We start from the raw sequence: 21,882 nt of genomic DNA on the forward strand, positions 1-21,882 counted from the left end.
GCGGAGGCTGAAATTGATCTGGATTTATTGGTTGCGAATCATCTTTAGGTTATAAGGTGTAACCTATGTGCATGTTAATTTCCTCTTTAGCTACTAAAAGTACGAACTTATATAATTGGCTAATAGCAATACATTTTGAAAATCTAGTTGTATTATATGTTAGGTCTTTGATTTGACGTCGTTAGATCCTTAGTCCAGTGTTGAGCTTATATATGAATAATTACGTATTGCGAACTATCATATGAAAGTTAAGTTCAATTAAAAGTGATCTATTAAGATTTTCAGTAATATAGACTTAAATGTATCTGATAGGTATGGGTCTTTAATGTGTAGAGATTTACGAATAATGTTTATTTTTTTAATGGATTGAAATACTAAAGATAACATGAAAAATCATCTCTATAAATAGTTATCATTCTCAGATCACATGTATCATTCTTTTTTTTTTTTTAAGAAAGTGTATTGAGAACTTAAAGAATTCTCTAAGAAAATATGTTGACCTACAAGACAAACCATCCGACTCTAAAGAGTAATTAAACACTATGGATTCATGTACAATTTTGCATATTTGATTAGTGATTCTTGGTGACACAATACAAATGTTCTTGAATTTTAGATGTTGGTTTTCACCAAAAGCTATATTATTTTTGGCCACCATACTTCTTAACATTTATAAATGATTTTTCAATGAGTATTTCTACTCTTTATTAAAGTGTGGGAATAATAATGTTATAAATGAGTCTTACAATGAATCCTCATTGAAAATTTTATATGTATCTATGATTAACTAAGAAAACTTAAAATTAACAAGAGAATAATGTTATAAATGAGTCTTACAATGAATCCTCATTGAAAATTTTATATGTATCTATGATTAACTAAGAAAACTTAAAATTAACAAGAGACGTCCTTGCTAATTTTGATGTTTCGATCACTATAAGCAGGCAATTTTATTTTATTATTTCTTTGAAACACTCATGGAGAATAACATGTCCGATTAAGAATCTCTTTTTACACTTGAGTTCATAATAAATTTTTTAATACTCATTTAATTGGTAAATGCAATGGTTTTCATATTCTAATTAAGTATTGGATTAATATCCTCTTTCAATCTAAACTTCTTCTGAGCAAAAATTCACTTGTTAATCGGTGGTTAATAAATTTAAAATATAAAAAAATTAAATGTTATTCATACACTGTCACTATATGTAATGCAGTACTACATATATGGTCCAACCAAAGCGTAGGGAGAAGAAAAATTTATGTAAGTAATAGAAATTCTTTCTATCACTTGGATATTTAATAAATTTTTAATACGCTATGTCATCTCTGGTGTCAAATCACTATAACTAAAAAAAAAATGTGTTGTTAGAGGGTAAATACACCTTTTAATAAATGGCTTCACAAATTTTAATTTAATTAACTGAAATTTAAAGCCCATTAGCAGTTGGGTTACTATGAATATACATGCAGCTACAGCCGACAAACTTGACATGGAGTTTGCAAATTTATTATTGTGTATTTGTGTTGGTCGGCGCTTCAATTTCCTTAATCTTAGTGTATTTACTTATTGAAAATGAAAATGAGAATGAAAATCAAGAAATAAAATATAAATTATATTTTTATTTACTTAAATGAGAGGTGGAATATGAATCAAAGCATTGGACTCCACTTAGGTAGCGTTTACTTTTTGGATTGGAGTGAGAATTCTGAGGAGTGGAAATACTAGGATTGAGAGTGGGAGTAGGTTGTTTACTTGCACTAGAATGGAAGCATGGAATGGAGATCAGAATCCAATTTATGTGTTTACTTTGTCTTGTATTGGGATTAAATAGTTTCAAATTACAATTTTATCCTTATTTAAATAATTATAATTTTTAATTACAAAGTTAATAAAAATATATTTAATGAATAAACATTTATTTTATTATATTTGTAAATTTATAATAATTATTAATATTCTTAATTATGAACATCACAATTTTTATTAATTTTAATTTTAATTATATAAATTTAAAATTGTTGATAAGGGCAATATAAATGAAATATTTGTACTATTAACATAGTATGAAATTAATTTTTTTTAAAATAAACTATTTATTAGTATTAATTATTAATATTAAATAAATATAATACTATTATTTTTAAATAAATATAATAATAATATTTTTAAATAAATATAATAATATTATATTTTCAAATAAAGATGGTATATAATAATATTATTGATCCTCTATTAATATAATAATATTATTTTTAAGTAAATTAAACTTAGAATCAAACCCAATTATTATTTAGTTAAATATAATAATATTATTTAAATATAATTATAGTAAATTTAATAAAAAGAATGGTAAATATAAAATGAAACATTATTTTATTTAATATAATTATATTAAATTTATTATTTATTAATATAATATTATTTAGTACAAAATTAATATTTTCTTAGAATAAACTATTTATTATTATTAATTATTATTATTAAATAAATAAAGTACTATTATTTTTAAAATAAATATAATATTATTATATTATTAAATAAAGATAGCATATAGTAATATTTATTAATTCTCTATTAATATAATAATATTATTTTTAAGTAATTTTAACTTATAATCAATGCAAATTGTTATTTAGTTAAATATAATAATAATATTTAAATAAATATAATATTATTTATTTTATTTTATTAAATATAAAATATAAAATTAAATTAAATTAAAAAGGGTAGGGAGTCTCACTCCCCACTCCAAAAATGGGTGGGGCCCACGGAGTGGGATTCCCAATCATTCCTCAATTTGTTGAAGTAAACACTGTAGTGGGAGGAATCCACACTCCTTACTCCCACTCCAAAAAGTAAATACAGCCTTAAAATTGAGAATAATTATTAGAGTTTTCATTTTCATAGAGGAGGTGGGAATGAGAATCTCATTCACTAAAGTAACCATATTACCCCTACTTAAATTTTAAAATTTTTATTTTATCTTTCATTATATATCATCATCATCAAATAATTTTTAATAATAATAATAACAATAATTAATAATTATAATTAATATTAATATTAATAGTATTATTATTATTATTATTATTATTATTATTGACAAAATAATAATAATAATAATAATAATAATAATAATAATAATAATAATAATAATAATAATAATAATAATAATAAATGACAATAATAAACTAAGGCCAGTTTACTAATTTGTAATAATCCATTGATTCCAATATAAATTAAACACATCAATGGCAATGCAGTTCATTATGATTCCGATTCCCACAGCTAAAGTAAATAATTTATTATGATTGACATTCCCTATTCTAATTTTATCCCATTTTGATTTTACTCCATTTCAATTACTGATTAATATATACACCATTAAAATAGAGGGATTGAGTTTCCGAGTAAATTTTAGAGTATAATTGTGTATTGTCATTGTTGTTTTAGACTCTTATATTGGGCTTATTGTAATTTAATTATGGGCTTTATAGTAGGCTATATTGTGAGACTATACTATCCATGGAGAATTGATCTTTAGCCTAAATATATAAAGCTTGAGCAACTCTGTTCTTGGACTACTTTTTAAGATGGATTAGATTCATGGACTTGTATTTTTCTTTCTTTCTTTCTTATTAACACGCACACACACACTAGTGAGACTTGAACCCACGACCAGAATACTAGGGAGGCCGCTTTTTAACAACTGTAGCTCGATCTTGAACTCTACTTTCATACCTTGACAAGCAAGCATAACAATCTAGGAAAATCCTATAAAAGAAAATAGAGGAAAAAGATTAATCCGACAATGATTTATTTGATATTAGCCCATGTGAAGAATAGATTTGGATTTTATTTGAAATGTTGGTTGGTGAGGATTTTGAGATAGTGGTAACAACTAGTGGGTCTCGAGAGTGGAATCTAGTCTAGGAACAGAAATCGGAAATACTTGATGCGCGGGCGCAATCAAACTGTGCGGCATTGGATGTGATGTGAGGGTAGATGTGGTAGTATTCAAAGGCCTGCGTTTCCACAGAATGTGCAACCTATTGCAGGCCGCCCTGAAGCCACAAATGAGTTTTAACAAAAATTGATTACAAGATCAGATATTGGAAATTATTTAAATTCCCCTTTGGCTAAGGCACATATATTGATTGACCGCAAATGATTACAAATAAATACTCTGATAATATACAAATTCATATATAGGAAGGACCACAGGCTCATTATCGAAATCTAGATCGTCGAACAGATTCACTGGACTCAATAAGTCAATGAGTGAAAAGTCAACATTAAAGACAATTTCCAAAAGCAGGACCTAGTTTGTCATTGTTTGTCTCGAGTACTTGGAATGATCTTTCTGAAAATATATTCCGATAAAGATGAATTGATCAGAAGGTCCACACTACCCATGCATCAATGATGTCGAGCAAGAATCCAAGAGAGAGATCAATGAAATATGAGCTCTTTTGGTTAGAATTCATTTCTACCAATCGACCAAGATATAAGTAGTACTGTAGTAGTGAGCGATTTGAAGTCATTGATTCGTTCTTGTATAATCTTTGAATAAGCTATAGCTTAATTAATGTTGTGGTTCTTGCTTTGCTAGCCTTCTTTCTTCCATATTATTTTAGCCATCGATCCCGTGGCCAGTGCTCTAAATTAGTTAAGGGTTTTGCGAAAATATCTACCAAAAGTGATTGTCCTAACTAGTTCCAAAAGTGATTATCAAACTTACCTACAGGCTCCGGGCGGGCAGGTGCCCATATGATTCAATTGACCCACATTCATCCTTTTCGTGCAGTCTCCCCCACTTCACTACCGCAGAAAGAAAGATTGAAAGAGTATTTTATTAATGAAAATAATTTGTAAGACGACCAAGCCCACTATTGTCATATGCATTATTTTGGGCCTTTTCAAATGAACAGGTGGTTGGATCTAATTCATCCTCTTCATAAGTGGTGATATTTCATCCCTTAATTTATGTAATGAGCCTTTATTTTTCAATTAATTAGAGTTATTTTCATAATTCAAAGTAACTAATGATTTTTCCTTCTGTCATACTTGTTGAACAATTAGTTTCAACCGTAGTCTTTCATAATTACCAACCATACACACTCACACAGTCACACCCACTATTAGTCTTCTTGGAACCGGGCATGAGCCACCTATCTTCTCAGCAACTAGTGAAGATGCAGTTTCTTTTTTCAATTTTTTTTTCAAATTTTTTTTTTATGCACAATTTTCATCTTGATCTCAAACTCCTTTTTTTTGCTCACTTCTTTTAGTAGGATATGTTAGCATCATATAGAAGCTGAAGAGGGACCACGAGAATAAGGCTATGATCCAGATTCCAGATCATGGTTTTGCTATTGTTACTTTCGTTCATAATTATGATTTTGGTAGAAATGGGCTGTTCGATGATGTGAAATTATTGCTCTCATCCCTGCAGAAAAATCAGAAAATGAAGGATAGTGGGGGAGAATGATAGTGAGCAAAGATAAAAGAAAGGGTAAAATCTAAAAATGGTTATTTAAGTGGGTATTTTAGACATTTCAAATTAGAATGGGAAAAATGAAAGTTCGTAAAAAAAAAAAAAATTTATACTTTTCATTAATTTAATTTAATAGTGGCGGCTGAGGCTCACGTGGAACCCAATTAGAGTTCAAACAAACTAATTTTGATAAAATCTTTGATGCTAATTATGAGAGCCATGATTAGTTTGAGTAAATATTAATTAAAGAAGATAATTAAATTCATGCCCTAAAACTGTGAACTTCCGATAGGACAAACAGGTAATTAAAGACCATTGGTAAAAGTTATCAAAAGCCTCGGTCATACATTCGCTTTCTTTTATTTATTTATTTTATTAAAGAGAGGCTTCCAACAATAGCATAAATCCTGGAGGGGATAGTGTCCGTATATATCTTTTGGGCAGTCGCGCGATGACACCTCTACTGTCTACACAATGATAAAATATTAAAGAATTATAAATAAGTTGACAGATACGTCTATAAAACGTAATAAAATTAAAGCAAGATGATGAAGGAACAGAATAAATAAAGTATTCACATGCATGCCCGGTGTTCATTATACCATGGTTTTGCCCACAACATTCTCTGAACGGAAACTAGAAATTCGAAATTCCCCCGTCCTTTTTTTTTTATTTTTGGTCAAGAATATATTTGTCACTTTACATCGACTTTATATATATATATATATAGAGAGAGAGAGAGACAGAGACAGAGACAGAAATACTACTTGTAGAAGAAATACTACTTCCTGTTTAATTTCTGCTTCTTTTCAATCCATAAGAGTGGGGGAGGAAAAACATATATTTGGTTTCTAGTCAGAGGCCGGTAAATAGTATGTTATCTCTGTAGTTATCCAATATTCCAAGTACTAGCATAGTTTATGATGATATACATTACCTATCCAGTGGTATATATATCTAAAAGATAAGGCTCACATGCAAATGCAATGCAAGAATCGATCCGAGTGACTAGTTGATCTCTACTTGTTTTATCATTTTGGCAAATTCAAAGTTGCAGCTTAATTTGCTTTTGTTATAGTGACTTTTAAATGATGAAAATAAAGAGAGTCAACACTCGCTCTCGACTCACCAATGTAGAATCTCGGGTCCCTCCACCAAATGGAAAAAAAAAAAAAATGATCGGTTTCTAATCCTCCATCTGCCTCAATGTTTCCAATCTTTCTAACTTCTTCGCTCTGCCTTAGGACCCACCACTTGCTCATAACACAGGAGTGAATTCCTTTCTTTTTAATTCTTGTGTGCATCAAAAGTTCTAACGCTTGATAGAAAAATTCTTTAAAAAAAAGAAAAAAAAAAGGATTTAATGGAGCATATATGTATGTATATATTTCTGTCAAAGAACGATTGGATTTTTTTTTTTTTTTTTAACCAAAATAGAAAAGAAACAAACTCTAACCTCTGCTTATTATACAAAGTCTTCCGTATATTATAATAATGCTATTACAAAACTTTAGTTCGTAAAAGGTATGTTGTGATGTCGTGCAATCGAGTTCCCAGGTTTCTTATGTTAAATTGGTAATTAAATCTCGTTAAATAAACAAATATTTAAAAGGAGAATTAACTTTCATCGTAAGTGATATTTTGTAACTAGGTTAATGCTTTCATCACTGTATACAAGTAAGTAAAATGTCAACTTCGATAAATTAACAATCTTGATTAAATAATAAAATCTTTTAATTTCGCTAGTGTACTAAATTAATAAATTCACTAAATGTATAAGATAATAATTATTTTGAATCATTTGGGCCCAACGTAAATATTAATTAATAATTTATTAAATAAAAATTAATAATGAATAAATTATAAAATTCATAACACTAAGCAATTTCTTTTTTTCTTACATCTTCAATTATTTGAATTCAACTCTTAACAAAATATACATGTAAATATGTTTATTTTTTTTCTTTTTCCTAAATTGAACTCAAACTCATCCTTAATATCAAATGTTTGCACAATAATGATACATACGTACATGATTATACAAATCGAATGAAGAAAGAAAAATAAATTGTGTAATTACAAGTTTCCTAATGGAGCTATACTACGATGGATACATAGCTACTGGAAGATATACTGTTGACTCAAAACAACACCATTTGTGCTCTTTTATAAGTAAATATATACGTGTACCAACAAAACTCTTTTTAATTTTTTTTTTAAAAACTTAAATTAAATTAATAAACATTAATTTATCAATAAATTAATAAAAAACTTAAATTAATAAATTATTAATTTATTGATAAATAAATAACTTAGTTAAAATAATACTTTTTTAATTCCAACAATATTATTATTATTATTATTATTTTGAGATTTTACTGCATATGATACGATTGAAAAATGAATCTGGAAATGCTAAATTAATATTATATCTAATCAATTCATAATGGACAATTTATTTAATTATCAATGGAGACAGCAAGTTACCACATTAGCATGGTCGCCACGTGGATCCCATTATCCTTGGCTCTTCCAAAGAGGACATGAGAAATACACGAGTTTTGGTCCTACCTGGTAATCCGGACAGGGTAGTGGAACCTCTACAGTCCTACGTGGACGAGTCGAGGTGGATCCCACAGTCAGAAAGCACATGTGAAGCCAAGGTGTCTTTTGTTCAAACCAAGAAGCAAGTGTGTCAGTCGCGGCTGAGCATGTGATTTTCCCACGCGTTGGAAAGGGAGCACTTTACACCAATAAGCAGCCATTACCACTTTTCCAATATTTCCTCCAAAAACACTTCGTTTTACCAATTAACCCTTCCTCTTAATTCGGATTAGAGTGACGAATTTGCCATTTAATTACCAAAAACAGTCCCGAGACAATCAATGATTATTGACAGATGTCCAAATTTGATGTCATCAGAATGTCAGGCAGCAGCAAGCAACTAGCCAGTTAATTAGAAGACAATCCAATATTGTTTAAACTCTAATCACACGTGGTTGATTTAGGAGTTAGTTCACACACTCAACTCAAATGATTAACACATTATAATTAACGAGTATGTTTTGTTTTTTTCTTTTGAATATTAAGATATAATTAACCATACTGATGTAACTAAAAACAATTATGATAAGTATTTTTTTCAAATTGAATTTCAAATAATACAAAAACTAATTTTTTTTAATCATTGAGTTAGTACTGAAAATAAATCTTTATAAATGATTAGTACTGAAAATAAATCTTTATAAATGATATAAATATTTTTTTGGTCAATTCATATTATTTTATGTCAATCAATTTAAACGATATCAAAGTCCCGTTGGAATAAGCTACTCAATATGACAAATTATTTAACCTATATATCAAATTGAATATTATTATAATTGCTTGTTGAGTGGAATGTGGATTAGCTAGAGCTTTGTAATTTTAATTTGTAGTGAGTGTTTCCTCAAGATAACACAGTCGAGATAATACCTACATGATTCATGAATATATTTATATATATACTCATTCTCTATTGAGGATGTACACTAAAATATTAAAAAAATGTAATTTGTTTATCTGTTAGTAACATCCTCGCTTTATTAAAATGATAATGTTATCACTAGAAAATTATTATTATATAGTTGTATTTTAGTGAGGATGTTAAAGTGAATATGCATACTAAAATACAAAAAAAATACATATTTAAATATATCAGAGACGATATTTTATTTATTTATTAGTAGGATCCTCACTCTGTTAAAATAATGATGTCTTTTCTCTCCCTATTTATATATATAACTGGTTAATTCAATCATTTAGAAAGAAAGGTTGTTATCAAGAATCAAGATAGACAGACAAATTAACGAGACTAGTATCAACTAACATGCGAGCATTTTCCATATGAGGGCATTATTGTGATCACTGAAGTCCACACTTTATCAGCCGTCACAGAACTCCATAGACGGATCAATAGGTAAACTCAGTTGACAAGGCAGATCAAAAGGTCAAGAAACATTGCCAAATTCGTAAAATAAATAAAAATTAAAGGGCATCGTCGTCCTAAAAAATCAACCTCATTTCACACGCACGCACGCACGTATGTATTAGCATGTATGTATGTGGGTGTGTTGTGTGTGTATATATACAGCCTGGTAAGTAACCACACACTTATCAAGCGAATTAGCGAAGTACTAAACATTCTCACACATGTGAAAGTGTACTTACAGGTGACTTATTGTCTTAAAGATAAGAAACTGTAGTTGTTATTATTTTCTCAGCAGTATTCTCTGGAGTGTTGAGAAACAATGGCAACCAAGACTCAGACAGAAAGTAGTGAAAATCCAAACGGAGACTCAACAGAAGAGAGATGCCCGATTGAAGAAGTTGCCTTGATTGTGCCTGAAACTGACGATCCAACGATGCCAGTGATGACTTTTCGTGCATGGTTTCTTGGGTTAACTTCATGCACGTTGCTCATCTTTCTCAACACATTCTTCACATTCCGTACGCAGCCGCTCACAATTTCAGCAATCCTTATGCAAATTGCTGTGCTTCCAATTGGCAAGTTCATGGCCAGGATTCTTCCCAACAAGGAGTTTCAGGTTCTTGGTTGGAGGTTTAGCCTGAATCCTGGACCGTTTAACATTAAAGAGCATGTGATCATCACCATCTTTGCTAACTGTGGGGTGTCTTTTGGTGGGGGTGATGCCTACTCCATTGGTGCCATAACTGTTATGAAAGCTTATTATAAGCAAAGCTTGAATTTTCTTTGTGGGCTACTTATAGTCTTGACTACTCAGGTTATTTTTAAAAAAATTAACTCTAATTATTTGCAACTTTGATTTATTATTGTTATTTTTTTTTTCGGTGGGAAAAATAATGTGACTTTTGGTGGTGTATAAATATATATACACAGATATTGGGATATGGATGGGCTGGGATGCTGAGGAGGTACCTGGTTGATCCTGTGGAGATGTGGTGGCCTTCAAATCTTGCTCAGGTTTCTCTATTCAGGTCTGTGTGCCTTTCACATTTTCTTTCTGTTTGGGTAATTTTCTAAATTATTATTTCTGTTTGGTTCACGGGAAAATGTTAGAAAGGAAAGCAAGAAAGAGATTGAACTTTTGGAACATTAGATTTTCCACGAGTGGGACCCGAAACTACAAAATTGAATTAGTTGAGTCTTCAATTTTTTGTGGGGTTAAAGCTACATTGAAAATGCCAAATAATTTTATTCTCCTTGGTTTTTAATTTCTAAATAAGCTCACTTTCTTTATTTGTTCGTGGTTGTGACTTTAGAATTTTTACATGTCTATATTCCTAGAAGATCATTGGTAAAGGTAGAAAGAATTGGGTAAAAGTAATTGAACAAATATAATTAGCTTCTTGACTTCTTGTTTTGCATTCCACTGAGAATAATTCATATTCACCCATGCAAATAACTTTGTTGTTACAGAGCACTTCATGAAAAGGAATCGAAAAGCAAAGGATTAACGCGGATGCAATTTTTCCTAATTGTATTGGCAGCAAGCTTTGCTTATTATTCACTTCCTGGCTACCTGTTCCCGATCTTGACATTCTTCTCATGGGTTTGCTGGGCATGGCCTCACAGTATAACAGCACAGCAAATTGGTTCCGGTTATCATGGACTTGGTATTGGTGCATTTACACTTGACTGGGCTGGGATTTCAGCTTACCATGGCAGTCCCCTCGTGACACCGTGGACATCTATTCTTAATGTAGGGATTGGCTTTGTTATGTTCATCTACATAATTGTCCCTCTGTGTTACTGGAAGTTCGACACTTTTGATGCTCGAAAGTTCCCAATATTCTCTAATCAGCTGTTCACTTCTAGTGGGCACAAATATGATACCACCAAGATCTTGACACCACAGTATGATCTAAATATTCCTGCTTATAACAGTTATGGGAAGCTCTACCTTAGCCCCCTGTTTGCCTTGTCAATTGGATCAGGATTTGCAAGATTTACATCCACCCTCACTCATGTGGCTCTTTTTCATGGAAGGTAGGTTTCTTTGTTGCTCCCTTGTAAGCACTTTGTGGTAAAATTCCTGATCAATGAAATTAAATTGATTTCTATTGTGTAGTGCCATACTGGAGCAAAGCAGGTCGGCAATGAAGAATATGAAATTGGATGTCCATGCAAGACTGATGAAAAGTTACAAACAAGTGCCTCAATGGTGGTTCTATGTACTGTTACTGGGAAGTATTGGCCTTTCTCTATTGATGTCTTTTGTATGGAAAGATGAAGTGCAACTGCAATGGTGGGGAATGCTCTTTGCTTTTGCTTTGGCTTGGATTGTTACCCTTCCCATTGGGGTCATTCAAGCAACTACCAACCAGGTAACAAACCAAATCTTATCATTTTATCTTTTTTTTTTTGGGTTGTAGTAGTAGTAGTAGTAGTAGTAGTAGTAGTAGTAGTAGTAGTAGTAGAGCTGAAACAACGAAAGATTAACATGTTAATGTTCTTGTGTTGACTTTGCAGCAACCTGGATATGACATCATAGCACAATTCATGATTGGGTATGTTCTACCAGGAAAACCAATTGCAAATCTGCTTTTCAAGATTTACGGACGAATCAGTACCATCCATGCTCTATCTTTCTTATCTGACCTTAAACTTGGGCACTACATGAAAATTCCTCCACGGTGCATGTACACTGCTCAGGTTCTTGTAGCTCAAAAATCTTGCATCTTCTTGGTTTTGCTAACTTATCGACAAAAAGAATAATTTTGCTTTCTCTTTTCTCAGCTGGTTGGTACTATAGTGTCTGGTGTGGTGAACCTTGGAGTGGCATGGTGGATGTTGGAGAGCATTGAGAACATTTGTGACGTCGAATCACTTCATCCCGACAGCCAATGGACTTGCCCCAAGTACAGAGTAACATTTGATGCTTCAGTAATATGGGGTCTGATTGGACCAAGACGGTTGTTTGGTCCTGGAGGAATGTACCGTAATTTGGTATGGCTATTCCTCGTAGGAGCCGTCTTGCCAGTTCCTGTTTGGGTACTGAGCAAAGTGTTCCCTGAAAAGAAATGGATTCCTTTGATAAACATTCCCGTTATATCCTATGGCTTTGCCGGAATGCCACCAGCAACTCCCACCAACATAGCAAGCTGGCTTATCACCGGAATGATCTTCAACTACTTTGTGTTCCGATACCACAAGCGTTGGTGGCAGAAGTATAACTATGTTCTGTCAGCAGCTCTGGATGCTGGAACAGCTTTCATGGGTGTTCTGTTGTTCTTTGCTTTGCAAAATAATGACATAAATTTGAAGTGGTGGGGCACCCATGTTGATCACTGTCCTTTGGCTACATGTCCAACTGCACCAGGAATTGCAGTTGAAGGATGCCCTGTTTTTAAGTAGTCATGTATGCAGCAATTGAAGGTTAAAAATATTGAGCAGTTGTAAGGGAAACAATGTTGGGTAGGCTAAGTCATTTAAGCCTTTGCTACGCTATTTTGTACATATTTACTTTTACTGCTGTTTGAAGAGAAGGTGATAGCCTACTTTGTAAGATTGATGGCGGAAGTTTGCTACCATAAGTGGTACCTTCTAGTAGCTAACAGTATAAATAAAAATCTTAGTCCTGTTTCTTATTCAATTATGTGCTGGTTTGCATAAGAAATCCACATCCTTTTGTATGAAGATTGGGAGAACGAACGTAGAATTATTTTAAGGAAGCCCTTATAAGTTTGTCCTGTGACCTAAAGTGACTGTCAGCTTGAGACAAAAGACTAAGGTGCCTACTTATCTGAGAAACAATACAGGAACACTGACATTTGGATTAAAAAAAAAATTGACAAAATGCTTACAAAGTTAACTGTAACACCGCATGATCTTATTTGAAAATGACAAAATAATCAATTAACACCATACAGTATTTTTCCAATGAGGGAAAATGAGGAAGATGAAGAGAAATCAAGTCATTAAACTCCATCTACAATCGGGGTAGTGTATTCCCACGCTATCATTATTTTCTTTGTTTCGTTTCCTCTGGACCATTAATCATTGGAAGAGAACTATAACTTTGATTCTCAAATCTTCCCTGTAACTCCTATAAATTTCACCTCAAACCTAACAAATATCGATTGCTAAACAAGACAGCTGCAATATCATGTTAACCTACAGTTATGGGAATGCCAAGGCAGCTATGAATCGAGGGGCTACAGTCCAAAATCCTAGGACTGTATTATTACCTACATATAGAGATTAAAATTTTGGCAATATTTCTCAACCATATGATGACTCCTCACTACTTTTGAATCAGTTGTATAATTTCTTGCGCAAGACAATAAAAGATTGTAAAAAGAACAAATAAAGAAATTGTTGGATCATGGCCATCAAATATTTGCATTACTTTTTAAGTTCCTTGCTACTTTATCCATTCTCATAGCACCTACCTCTCCATAATTATATTAACTACATATAGGGATTGAAGACTATAAAGTCATCGTAGGTATAGTATACTATCACCTCTGCATAGACTTATAGAGCACCACCGTCACATATTTGGCTAAAAATCGATGTGTTGAACCAAGTGCCACCACAGACGGGCCACTTTTCCCTTTTTGCATATAGAGATGGTTAAGGACCACATGTTGAGGTCTTGACAAAGGAGGAGGAATTTCCATGTATGATGCAGGCACATTGAGCAGTGTCATTTGAAGGTGTGGAGGAACCAATGGCGGTTCCTTTGCAAAATCCTCAGCAGTCAGTTGCAAGTTGTTGTAGCTCGTCTCTGGAGACTGAGGAGGCTCAAAACTAGATATGCTTTCAAGGTCATCTGGAACATATTCCTACACAATATATCAACAAGATGACTACTGAGATCTGTGTTGTCAAGCAACAACTCTTACTTTTTGCTACATGCCTGACAAATTGTGTTTGTCTACCATAACCTATCAGACCTTTGCTCAAATCACAGAAGCTGAAAACTTCCGATCAAAATATCACCAGAAGAAGGTATTCGCTTCCAATACTAGAGTATATAGAAGAAAACTCAAAAAATCATAAATGAAAACTTCCATGCACTTTACTCCAAAAAAAAAGAAAGGAAAAAAATCATAACCATAACACTTGGGAGTGTTTGTAGATCGTCATGTTGAAAGTATTGCAAGAGCAAGGTAAAAAGGAAAGTAGGAAAAGCAAGTGTGGCTGTGGCAGTCGAGAGAACTAAACAGTTTATGCTTGATATATGAATCCAGCTAGAATTATATTTCTAAAACTTTCAGCGTATCTTCGTTGTTGAGAGCTCTGTAGAGATAGGTTTGTAAATTCTTTCATTTTAGCTTAAGAAGTTTTGATACCCATGAGAATTCAAATATGCGAATTCAAATAACACCAGTAGCTGCATTCAAATCCTAAAAGAGAATGACATGTTACTGCAACTATGAAACATGCATACTTATAAAGGGGAATAAAAGTAATATTTACCTGCAAGTCTAAGATGTTGTAAACATTGCCATCATCATCTTGGGTCGAAGGCAAGTCTGGGGCGTACTTCCATAGTCCATCAACAAGAAATCTATACTGATAAACACCTGATGGCAGTACTTTCATAATAGTGAAGTCTTTCCCTGATCTCTGCAAGGCAATTCTAGTCAACAGCACAAAAGGTTATAAGTATGACACTTTGATGTAAGTTCATAATGGATGAACAAAGAATGAAATGAATTTCTTTAAAATAATATACAGAAAGCATAAATTTCTTCACCTTGTTTTCCAGTTATCCCATGATCCCTCAACTGCTACTTCACAGCCATCGTGGCTCCAGGTGATCATTGTTGGAATTCCTACCCCGTCACCCATGTCCTCATAACCAGAAGAAGTTTGCATCCAGGACAGATTAGGAATTTGCATCTCATCAGGTCTTTGCAATGGAACCACTGGGACCTGGAATTAGTTACAGAAACAAGCCAAGCATCAACATGAGCATACATTCTCCTTAGCACTCCAGCTAGCAAGCATGTTCTTTCTTACATTCAGAAAAATCAAAAGTTCAGAACTTTCTTCCAAATTGACACAAAAAGGCCTCGTTTCATATCATATGAGCCTCTGACCATCACGATACATAGTGATCACGCACCAGTTCATAGATCCAAACCCAAATTGACAGCCTCGGTAATGTTAATAACACAAAGTAACCAGTGAAGAAAAGGTTCCTCTGACTCAGGCTGTTGGGCATAAAAAATTCTTAGGAAATCTACCAGAAATTAGATCAAACAACAGTTGAGCATAACAAGAAATAAAAGTGGCAGCACAAAGCACAAACAGTATCAAATTTGATAGCGTCTCGGGAATTCTAAAACAGGGGATTCAATAGAACTCCTCAAACAAACTGATACCGGTAGAAAATATATATATATATATATATATAGATCATAAAATACCCGTTCCAATAACCGTCAATCAAATACACATGACAATACAAACTTGATCATAAAGCCAGCATAAGAAATCTAAATCCTTTCAACCGAAGGAAAAAAACAAATACCCGTTCCAATTAAAACATTAAAAAGAGATAGTAATGTGAATTTGAGAAAAAACAAACCTGAGGAGTGAACATGAGAGGAGAGTGAGTGGCTCTAGGGCTGTGAGGAGGTGATTGACCCATCAATCCATCTGGCACAATTATGCCCTCTTCTTGAACACTATTGTTACTTTCTCCTTCTTCAACCCCAGATGGACTATTACTTCCATCTTCTCTTGCATTCACATTCCCCATTTTTATTATTTCTAAATTAATTGAACCAAATTATTTATAATAAAAAAAAAAACAATTGTAATATCTCCCTATCACTCCCTCATGATTCAATTAAAATCAATATCAGTTTAATTGAGGAAAAGAAAAGAAAAGAAGTATATATAGATGGCAAAAACGAAAGTGAAATGTAAATTATTAGAGTAATACTATTAATAAACTCCAGTGAATTTGGAAGATCGAATGGTGGCCCAAATCCAATGAATGAGATTGAGATGTTGGATGCATCTATCTATCTATCTATCTATCGTGTATCTTCGTTGGGGGTTAAGTGGAGGGCGAGTTGACGCTGTGCAGTATATACATATATATATATATATATATATATGTCTGTGTATTGTCACGTCATTCTTTGACACAGTCTTTTCCCTTACTCTCTCAGCTTTGCCCTTTCTTTTCCTTCTTCCCGTGCTTCAAGTTTTTATGCAAAAGGGGAACATAAATAATTATCATATTTATTATTAGGATCCCTCTAAGTTACATGTATATATCTTACAATCCTCTCACATGAATAGTATCTATATACTATTCATGTGAGAGGGATGTAAGGTACATGCATGTAACTTAGCATTACCCTTATTATTAATATTAATAATATATAACTCTTCCCACGTCATCAATTTTCATGCTTAGTTTTTCACAATAAGAATGAACTATATATATATATATATATATATATATATAGAGGGACATGCATTATGATCATATGAAGATGCACCTCTATGTTTCAAAGCATTATTCGTATTTCATATGATAATGTGTGATTGCTCTGTATTTATTGGTATGTTCTATAAACTAAACACAAATTGCACTGCACATGTTCATGACATATTTTATAAAATTGACATCATATCCATCCATCTAAATATTCTTGAAATTGAGTATATGCATTTGAGAATAATGATCGCAAGGATAATACTTACTGAAAGTGAATTCAAAAATTTGAGCCTCAACTAAACGTGATATAATACTTAGGATATTGTAAATTATCATATGTTAAGTGATTATTTATTTTACCATTTTATATATATGTGATGAATTATACGAGAGTTGCCGTGTTTGCGTATAGATAGCATACATCAATTGACATATATCAAAATTTTGAAGATAAAAAATGGGTAGGAACGTTAGTGTTAAAGCTTTTTTTTTTTTTTTTAATTCAAAAGACCCATATGAACCTCTTAATATCAAGATAATTAATAAGAGTAAACTCTTTAATACCCCTCAAAATTTCTCATAAAGTTCCCCTTTAATTGAAATTATTTAAATAACTTAATATAAATTAACGCATTATTTTGTTTTGAATGAAAATTCAATTAAACACCTATATAAGTTATTATTTTGACAAACTTTTTACATCCATCTAGTTTCAAAATTATATTTATATTTTAAATTTTAATTAATTTTTTTAAAAAAATTATAAGAATTTAGAATTATAAAAATAGAAATTATATAATAAGATAACTTTTTTAGATATTTTTAATGTTTTAAACTTTTTATACAATTTAAATTTTATGAAAAGATAGTTAATTTTAATTTATGAATTTATACTTTATCAATTTTCTGAGAGTATTTTAAGAAATAAATTTAAGGGGCGTTAAAAGCTCTACTTAGTTGAACGCAGAAGAAGCCCAGTTTTGAGGCCCAGTAGATTAAAAACGATCCACGTGACATTGCTGTACTTTGAATGACGAGGCATCCGAGTCATCGAACTCTTTTTCTCTGCGGCAATTAAGCAAACAGGTAGCAGAAACCGTTGCATTTGCATAGGTGAGTTCCCACTTTCCTCGTAAGCCGCCAGATGCTTTCTAAGTTGCCATTGTTTGTTTTTTTTTTTTTTGGTTTCTTCTGATCTGTTTTCTTTGTATTTATTTGATTTCTGGGAATGAAATTTTAATATCGTATTAGCCTATAAATATAAATATAGGCGCTAAATTGAATAAATAATATGAGTCCTAAAGATTATAACTTTGAATATGTATGTAATGCTAATGTAATGCAAACGCCATTACTAATAATTCTCTGTACATTGTCGTGTCATGCCATGTCATGTCAAGCTTTCCGGTACTACTCGTGTTGTTCTTTTTTAATCCAAGAATTTTCCTGGAAGTTTCCTTGGTTGGTGTTGGTGGAATATATATAAATCAATATTGCTGTCCATATATGGCATGCCATTTTGAAACTTCTCTAGGATTTTCAATACTTGTCTTACAATTATGCATTCTCTATACTATGGAGGGTTTGAACTCATCTGTAAATTCAACGGTTGGTGTTTTTCCTCTGATTGTTGTTTTCTATTATCTTGATATGGTTTGCACATGTGCCTGTAATCTAAGTCTTCTGTGGTTTGATTTGATTTCAGCTACTCTGAATATGCAAAACATTAAAGAAACCATCTTGAGGTATGTTAGGGTGAGGGGATTCAATGAAACTTACTGGTCCTACACTGGGACTGGGAGCAGGAATGTTCTCAAGCAACTAAGTCGGCAGATGTGTGCATCAACCAGTGCCAATCCTGACGAAATAATGCATCGAGTGATTGCACTGGTTAAGAAATTTGACAAAACTGATGCTCATAAGGTAATTAATTGATGGTGTCTCTGCAATTTTCCATGATCCAATTTAATTAGGCTGTTTTTTAGAGTACACTGCTTCTTGGGTTGTTTAAAATGGGCAAGAACTGTTATGTGTGTGATATGATTACCAGGTCACTGAAACAGCTGATTTCCAAAAAGATCTGAGCCTGGACAGTTTAGACAGGGTGGAGCTCGTCATGGCTTTTGAGGAAGAGTTCTCCGTTGAAATCCCTGAAGAGAAAGCAGATAAGCTTACGTGCTGTGCAGATGTTGCAAGATACATTGCTTCTGAAGCCGGTGAAAAAGAATGATAAGTCCCAATGTTGCTTCTAATTTACATGTGCCTAGTGGATGCTTTGGTTTTGAATTTTGGGTTGCCAGGTTGCTTAATTTCCTGTTATTGTGGATGTAAAAGATGCAGAATCTATATAGTATAACTCTTCCTGTTCTTGATTATCCCTCTTGTCAGTGCTTTGGTTGTTGATTACCTTCTGTAATCCATTCTTATTTTAACTCAAAAGTAATAACATGCCACTATACATCTTCACCGGAACTTGGTATGTGACAAAATATCATCAAGTATTTTATTATCAGCACTCAAAAGTGAAAACATCACTCTCAAGGCTCGCATTGCAGCAAAACATCATTATTTACATACATGCACTACCCGCCATTAACGTTCTTCTTCCCTTTTCCAATATATACTTAAAAGCTAAAAGCTAGAGTGGGATAGAACCCTATATTGTGACTGAAGCGCCATCGATGAGCCATAGTGTCGTCGTATCCCAATCTGCTTGTTTCACCGTGTTTATATGTCTACCATGCAATCTGTTTGTCGCTGATTCCTTTGCCAGTGCACGCCCGTAAAGGTTTCGATGTCCAATGCAAGAATCCTATTCTTCCAGCTGCGTAAGTGCGGATGCCATTCCCAACCGAGGATAATTTTAGTCCTTTGTGCTTCTTGACATAAGCTGGTCGACAGTGCGAGTTCTTGGGTAGGCGAAGAACTTTCACTGAACATGTCTTGTCCAAGTTGGGAGTTGCATGTAGGTGTGAAGGAAGATCGATCATAAAATCTCCATATTCATCTGTAAATGTTTGAGTCTTTGATATTATCTTTCTATGGCTGTTATGGCAGTATACACTCACCAAAGCACCTGCAAAAATTTAAAATTAAACCAGACTATGATGCTTGTGATTGTAAATAGGTTCAGATTTTTTTTCCCCTTAATTACACCTGTAAACTGTCAATTTCATTTCAAATTCTATGTAATTATCTAGTTTTTAATTTCAATATATAACGCAATTTTTTTCTTTTAATTTCCAGGTCTTAAAAGAGCAAATTGTTAAAATAATGATGTGACTCGTGCATTCATGGAGTTTCATTTTTGGTATCAATGAGGACGAACCAAAATGAAAAATTAACTAACCATTTGATCTAATCACTATTCACTTAAAAGGGACTTTATACTTTAATGACATAATAATAATATAAAAGCAGCTTATTGGTTTCACAGCAATTCAAGTTAAAACACAAGTTCCCACGAAACACCGTATGTGTTGCTTCATTTTGCATCAGCTTGAAAGTTATAAATTACCTAATGGCGACTTTTCACCAATACTTGCATGACGTTCGCCCTAAACCTGGAAGGTTTCTTTGATGACAAGATTTAATTGTCATTTGACAAGACGCTATGGAAATACACAGAGAATAAGTCACTTGTGAAATTGTCAATAGGATTTAACGCCACTTAATTTCTTGACTAATTGAAGTTTTGCATAATTGAGCAAAATGAACCTAGCTATACACACACACACACACACATACGGTTTGCTTAACATCGATCTAAATTACAAGTGGTGCTAATATATATATGCATACGTATATATTTGATCTCTACAACAACAAGGGGTCGAAAAGAGGTGTAAAAATATCTACATAAAATTTAGAATTAAAGCTAGCATGCAGGATCGGAATGACTGCAATTTAAAATGAAAAAGAAAATTAATAAAAGAAAGCATGTATGTAGGTGTGTGTGTGTGTGTGTATATATATATAGAGAGAGAGAGAGAACATACATGCATGCAAGTGTGTGCACTAATAATCATAGCAGGTTATACTCTGTTACTGATGTTCATGTATATATAGAAAGAGAAGTTCAGAAGAATAGAAGATGATCATCAAATTAACCTCATGAAAGTGGTTATTTACCTGTAATTGGCCATGCACGGAGCTGATCATCTTGACCATGCAAACAAGCCTCACAGAGAACGGAGCCGGTGACAAGCACCGTTGACAATTTCTCCTCTCCATAACCAGCCATTTGCACCAACTCTTCTCTAGTCGACAACTCGTATGACGAGCTCATCTCCTCCTCTTCCGCCATTGAACCCTCAAGAAGAAAGATGATTATAATCATCAAGTAACTCATCATCCTCACAAGTTTGCTGCCGCTGCCGCAAAAGTAGCTCATCTTCTTTGCGCTTCTAGTTTAATTTTGTTTCCAATAAAAATCTTTGTATTACGTACGTGTATATATGTATATATAAGCTAGCTAGGTTGGTCAATATTTTTCATATGAGAGAGAGACAACGTGTGCGTGCGTGCGTGCGTGCGTGAGTATATATATAAAAGAGAGGCAATCCCACTTCTGGTTTTAATTTATTTATAGTTTTAATTTGCTTCTCAATCTTAGTGACATACGTAAGATTACATTCATACCCCTTGTACTTTGACTCAACAAAAGTAGGGGTTAAGCCATGAAGAAGGGGTACAGAAGTCTGAATAAATAGTAGAATTTGAAGGTGGAGGTTGGATTGGAAGTTAAAATGTAGGTAGGTAGCCTACTCTTATCGTCTGCGTCGTCTATATTGTTGTTTCTTAACATAATGAATTTAATGAAGCACACAAAACATTCGTTCACCAAAGCTATGAATGATAATTGATAATATCCACAACAATATTAATGCACAAACAACATATACACACGTCTCATAAATAATCTTTATCCTTGCGGGGGAAGAACAAGC

The 21,882-nt window shown here is 32.7% G+C and overlaps 4 protein-coding genes across 5 annotated transcripts; 2 read left to right on the forward strand and 2 right to left on the reverse strand.

The window, feature by feature from the left end:
- The first annotated feature begins 9,648 nt into the window (after positions 1-9,648).
- On the forward strand, positions 9,649-13,117 carry LOC102612606 (oligopeptide transporter 3). The gene is made up of 6 exons (XM_006467215.4): positions 9,649-10,285; positions 10,402-10,499; positions 10,942-11,511; positions 11,594-11,849; positions 11,995-12,177; positions 12,262-13,117. The coding sequence occupies exons 1-6, from the start codon at positions 9,791-9,793 to the stop codon at positions 12,877-12,879; spliced, it is 2,220 nt and encodes a 739-aa protein (XP_006467278.2). The 5' UTR covers positions 9,649-9,790; the 3' UTR covers positions 12,880-13,117.
- Positions 13,118-13,831: 714 nt separating this feature from the next.
- Positions 13,832-16,597, reverse strand: LOC102612304 (SNF1-related protein kinase regulatory subunit beta-2). The gene is made up of 4 exons (XM_006467214.4): positions 16,067-16,597; positions 15,230-15,408; positions 14,950-15,112; positions 13,832-14,312 (listed from the first exon to the last, which is right to left on the reverse strand). Exons 1-4 carry the CDS (start codon positions 16,238-16,240, stop codon positions 13,986-13,988), a joined length of 843 nt encoding a protein of 280 aa, XP_006467277.1. The 5' UTR covers positions 16,241-16,597; the 3' UTR covers positions 13,832-13,985.
- A 1,281-nt stretch (positions 16,598-17,878) lies between these two features.
- LOC102611818 (acyl carrier protein 3, mitochondrial) lies at positions 17,879-19,308 on the forward strand. Of its 2 annotated transcripts, none has more exons than XM_006467213.4 (3): positions 17,879-18,046; positions 18,639-18,856; positions 18,984-19,308. In XM_006467213.4, exons 2-3 carry the CDS (start codon positions 18,650-18,652, stop codon positions 19,161-19,163), a joined length of 387 nt encoding a protein of 128 aa, XP_006467276.1. In that variant the 5' UTR covers positions 17,879-18,046; positions 18,639-18,649; the 3' UTR covers positions 19,164-19,308. The 2 variants fall into 2 exon arrangements, with proteins under 2 accessions (XP_006467276.1, XP_006467275.1); XM_006467212.4 differs by lacking the exon at positions 17,879-18,046 and adding an exon at positions 18,376-18,541.
- Positions 19,309-19,516: 208 nt separating this feature from the next.
- LOC102611527 (hypothetical protein) lies at positions 19,517-21,599 on the reverse strand. Its single transcript, XM_006467211.3, has 2 exons — positions 21,065-21,599; positions 19,517-20,009 (listed from the first exon to the last, which is right to left on the reverse strand). The coding sequence occupies exons 1-2, from the start codon at positions 21,324-21,326 to the stop codon at positions 19,669-19,671; spliced, it is 603 nt and encodes a 200-aa protein (XP_006467274.2). The 5' UTR covers positions 21,327-21,599; the 3' UTR covers positions 19,517-19,668.
- Positions 21,600-21,882: the final 283 nt, after the last annotated feature.

Source organism: Citrus sinensis, chromosome 2 (assembly GCF_022201045.2).
Source record: "Citrus sinensis cultivar Valencia sweet orange chromosome 2, DVS_A1.0, whole genome shotgun sequence".
In the NCBI taxonomy this organism is placed as follows: Eukaryota; Viridiplantae; Streptophyta; class Magnoliopsida; order Sapindales; family Rutaceae; genus Citrus; species Citrus sinensis.

Bases quoted from the DNA above. Each gene is read 5' to 3' on its own strand.
- LOC102612304 (XM_006467214.4), bottom strand. From the start codon at position 16,240: ATGGGGAATGTGAATGCAAGAGAAGATGGAAGTAATAGTCCATCTGGG. The intron at 15,409-16,066 runs GTTTGTTTTTTC...AACTAATTCCAG, and splicing joins CTCTCATGTTCACTCCTCAG to GTCCCAGTGGTTCCATTGCA. The intron at 15,113-15,229 runs GTGAAGAAATTT...GCTGTTGACTAG, and splicing joins TGGGATAACTGGAAAACAAG to AATTGCCTTGCAGAGATCAG.
- LOC102612606 (XM_006467215.4), top strand. From the start codon at position 9,791: ATGGCAACCAAGACTCAGACAGAAAGTAGTGAAAATCCAAACGGAGAC. The intron at 10,286-10,401 runs GTTATTTTTAAA...ATATATACACAG, and splicing joins TTATAGTCTTGACTACTCAG to ATATTGGGATATGGATGGGC. The intron at 10,500-10,941 runs GTCTGTGTGCCT...TTGTTGTTACAG, and splicing joins GCTCAGGTTTCTCTATTCAG to AGCACTTCATGAAAAGGAAT.
- LOC102611527 (XM_006467211.3), bottom strand. From the start codon at position 21,326: ATGAGCTACTTTTGCGGCAGCGGCAGCAAACTTGTGAGGATGATGAGT. The intron at 20,010-21,064 runs GTAAATAACCAC...AAATTTTTGCAG, and splicing joins CCGTGCATGGCCAATTACAG to GTGCTTTGGTGAGTGTATAC.
- LOC102611818 (XM_006467212.4), top strand. From the start codon at position 18,493: ATGCATTCTCTATACTATGGAGGGTTTGAACTCATCTGTAAATTCAAC. The intron at 18,542-18,638 runs GTTGGTGTTTTT...ATTTGATTTCAG, and splicing joins ACTCATCTGTAAATTCAACG to CTACTCTGAATATGCAAAAC. The intron at 18,857-18,983 runs GTAATTAATTGA...TATGATTACCAG, and splicing joins ACAAAACTGATGCTCATAAG to GTCACTGAAACAGCTGATTT.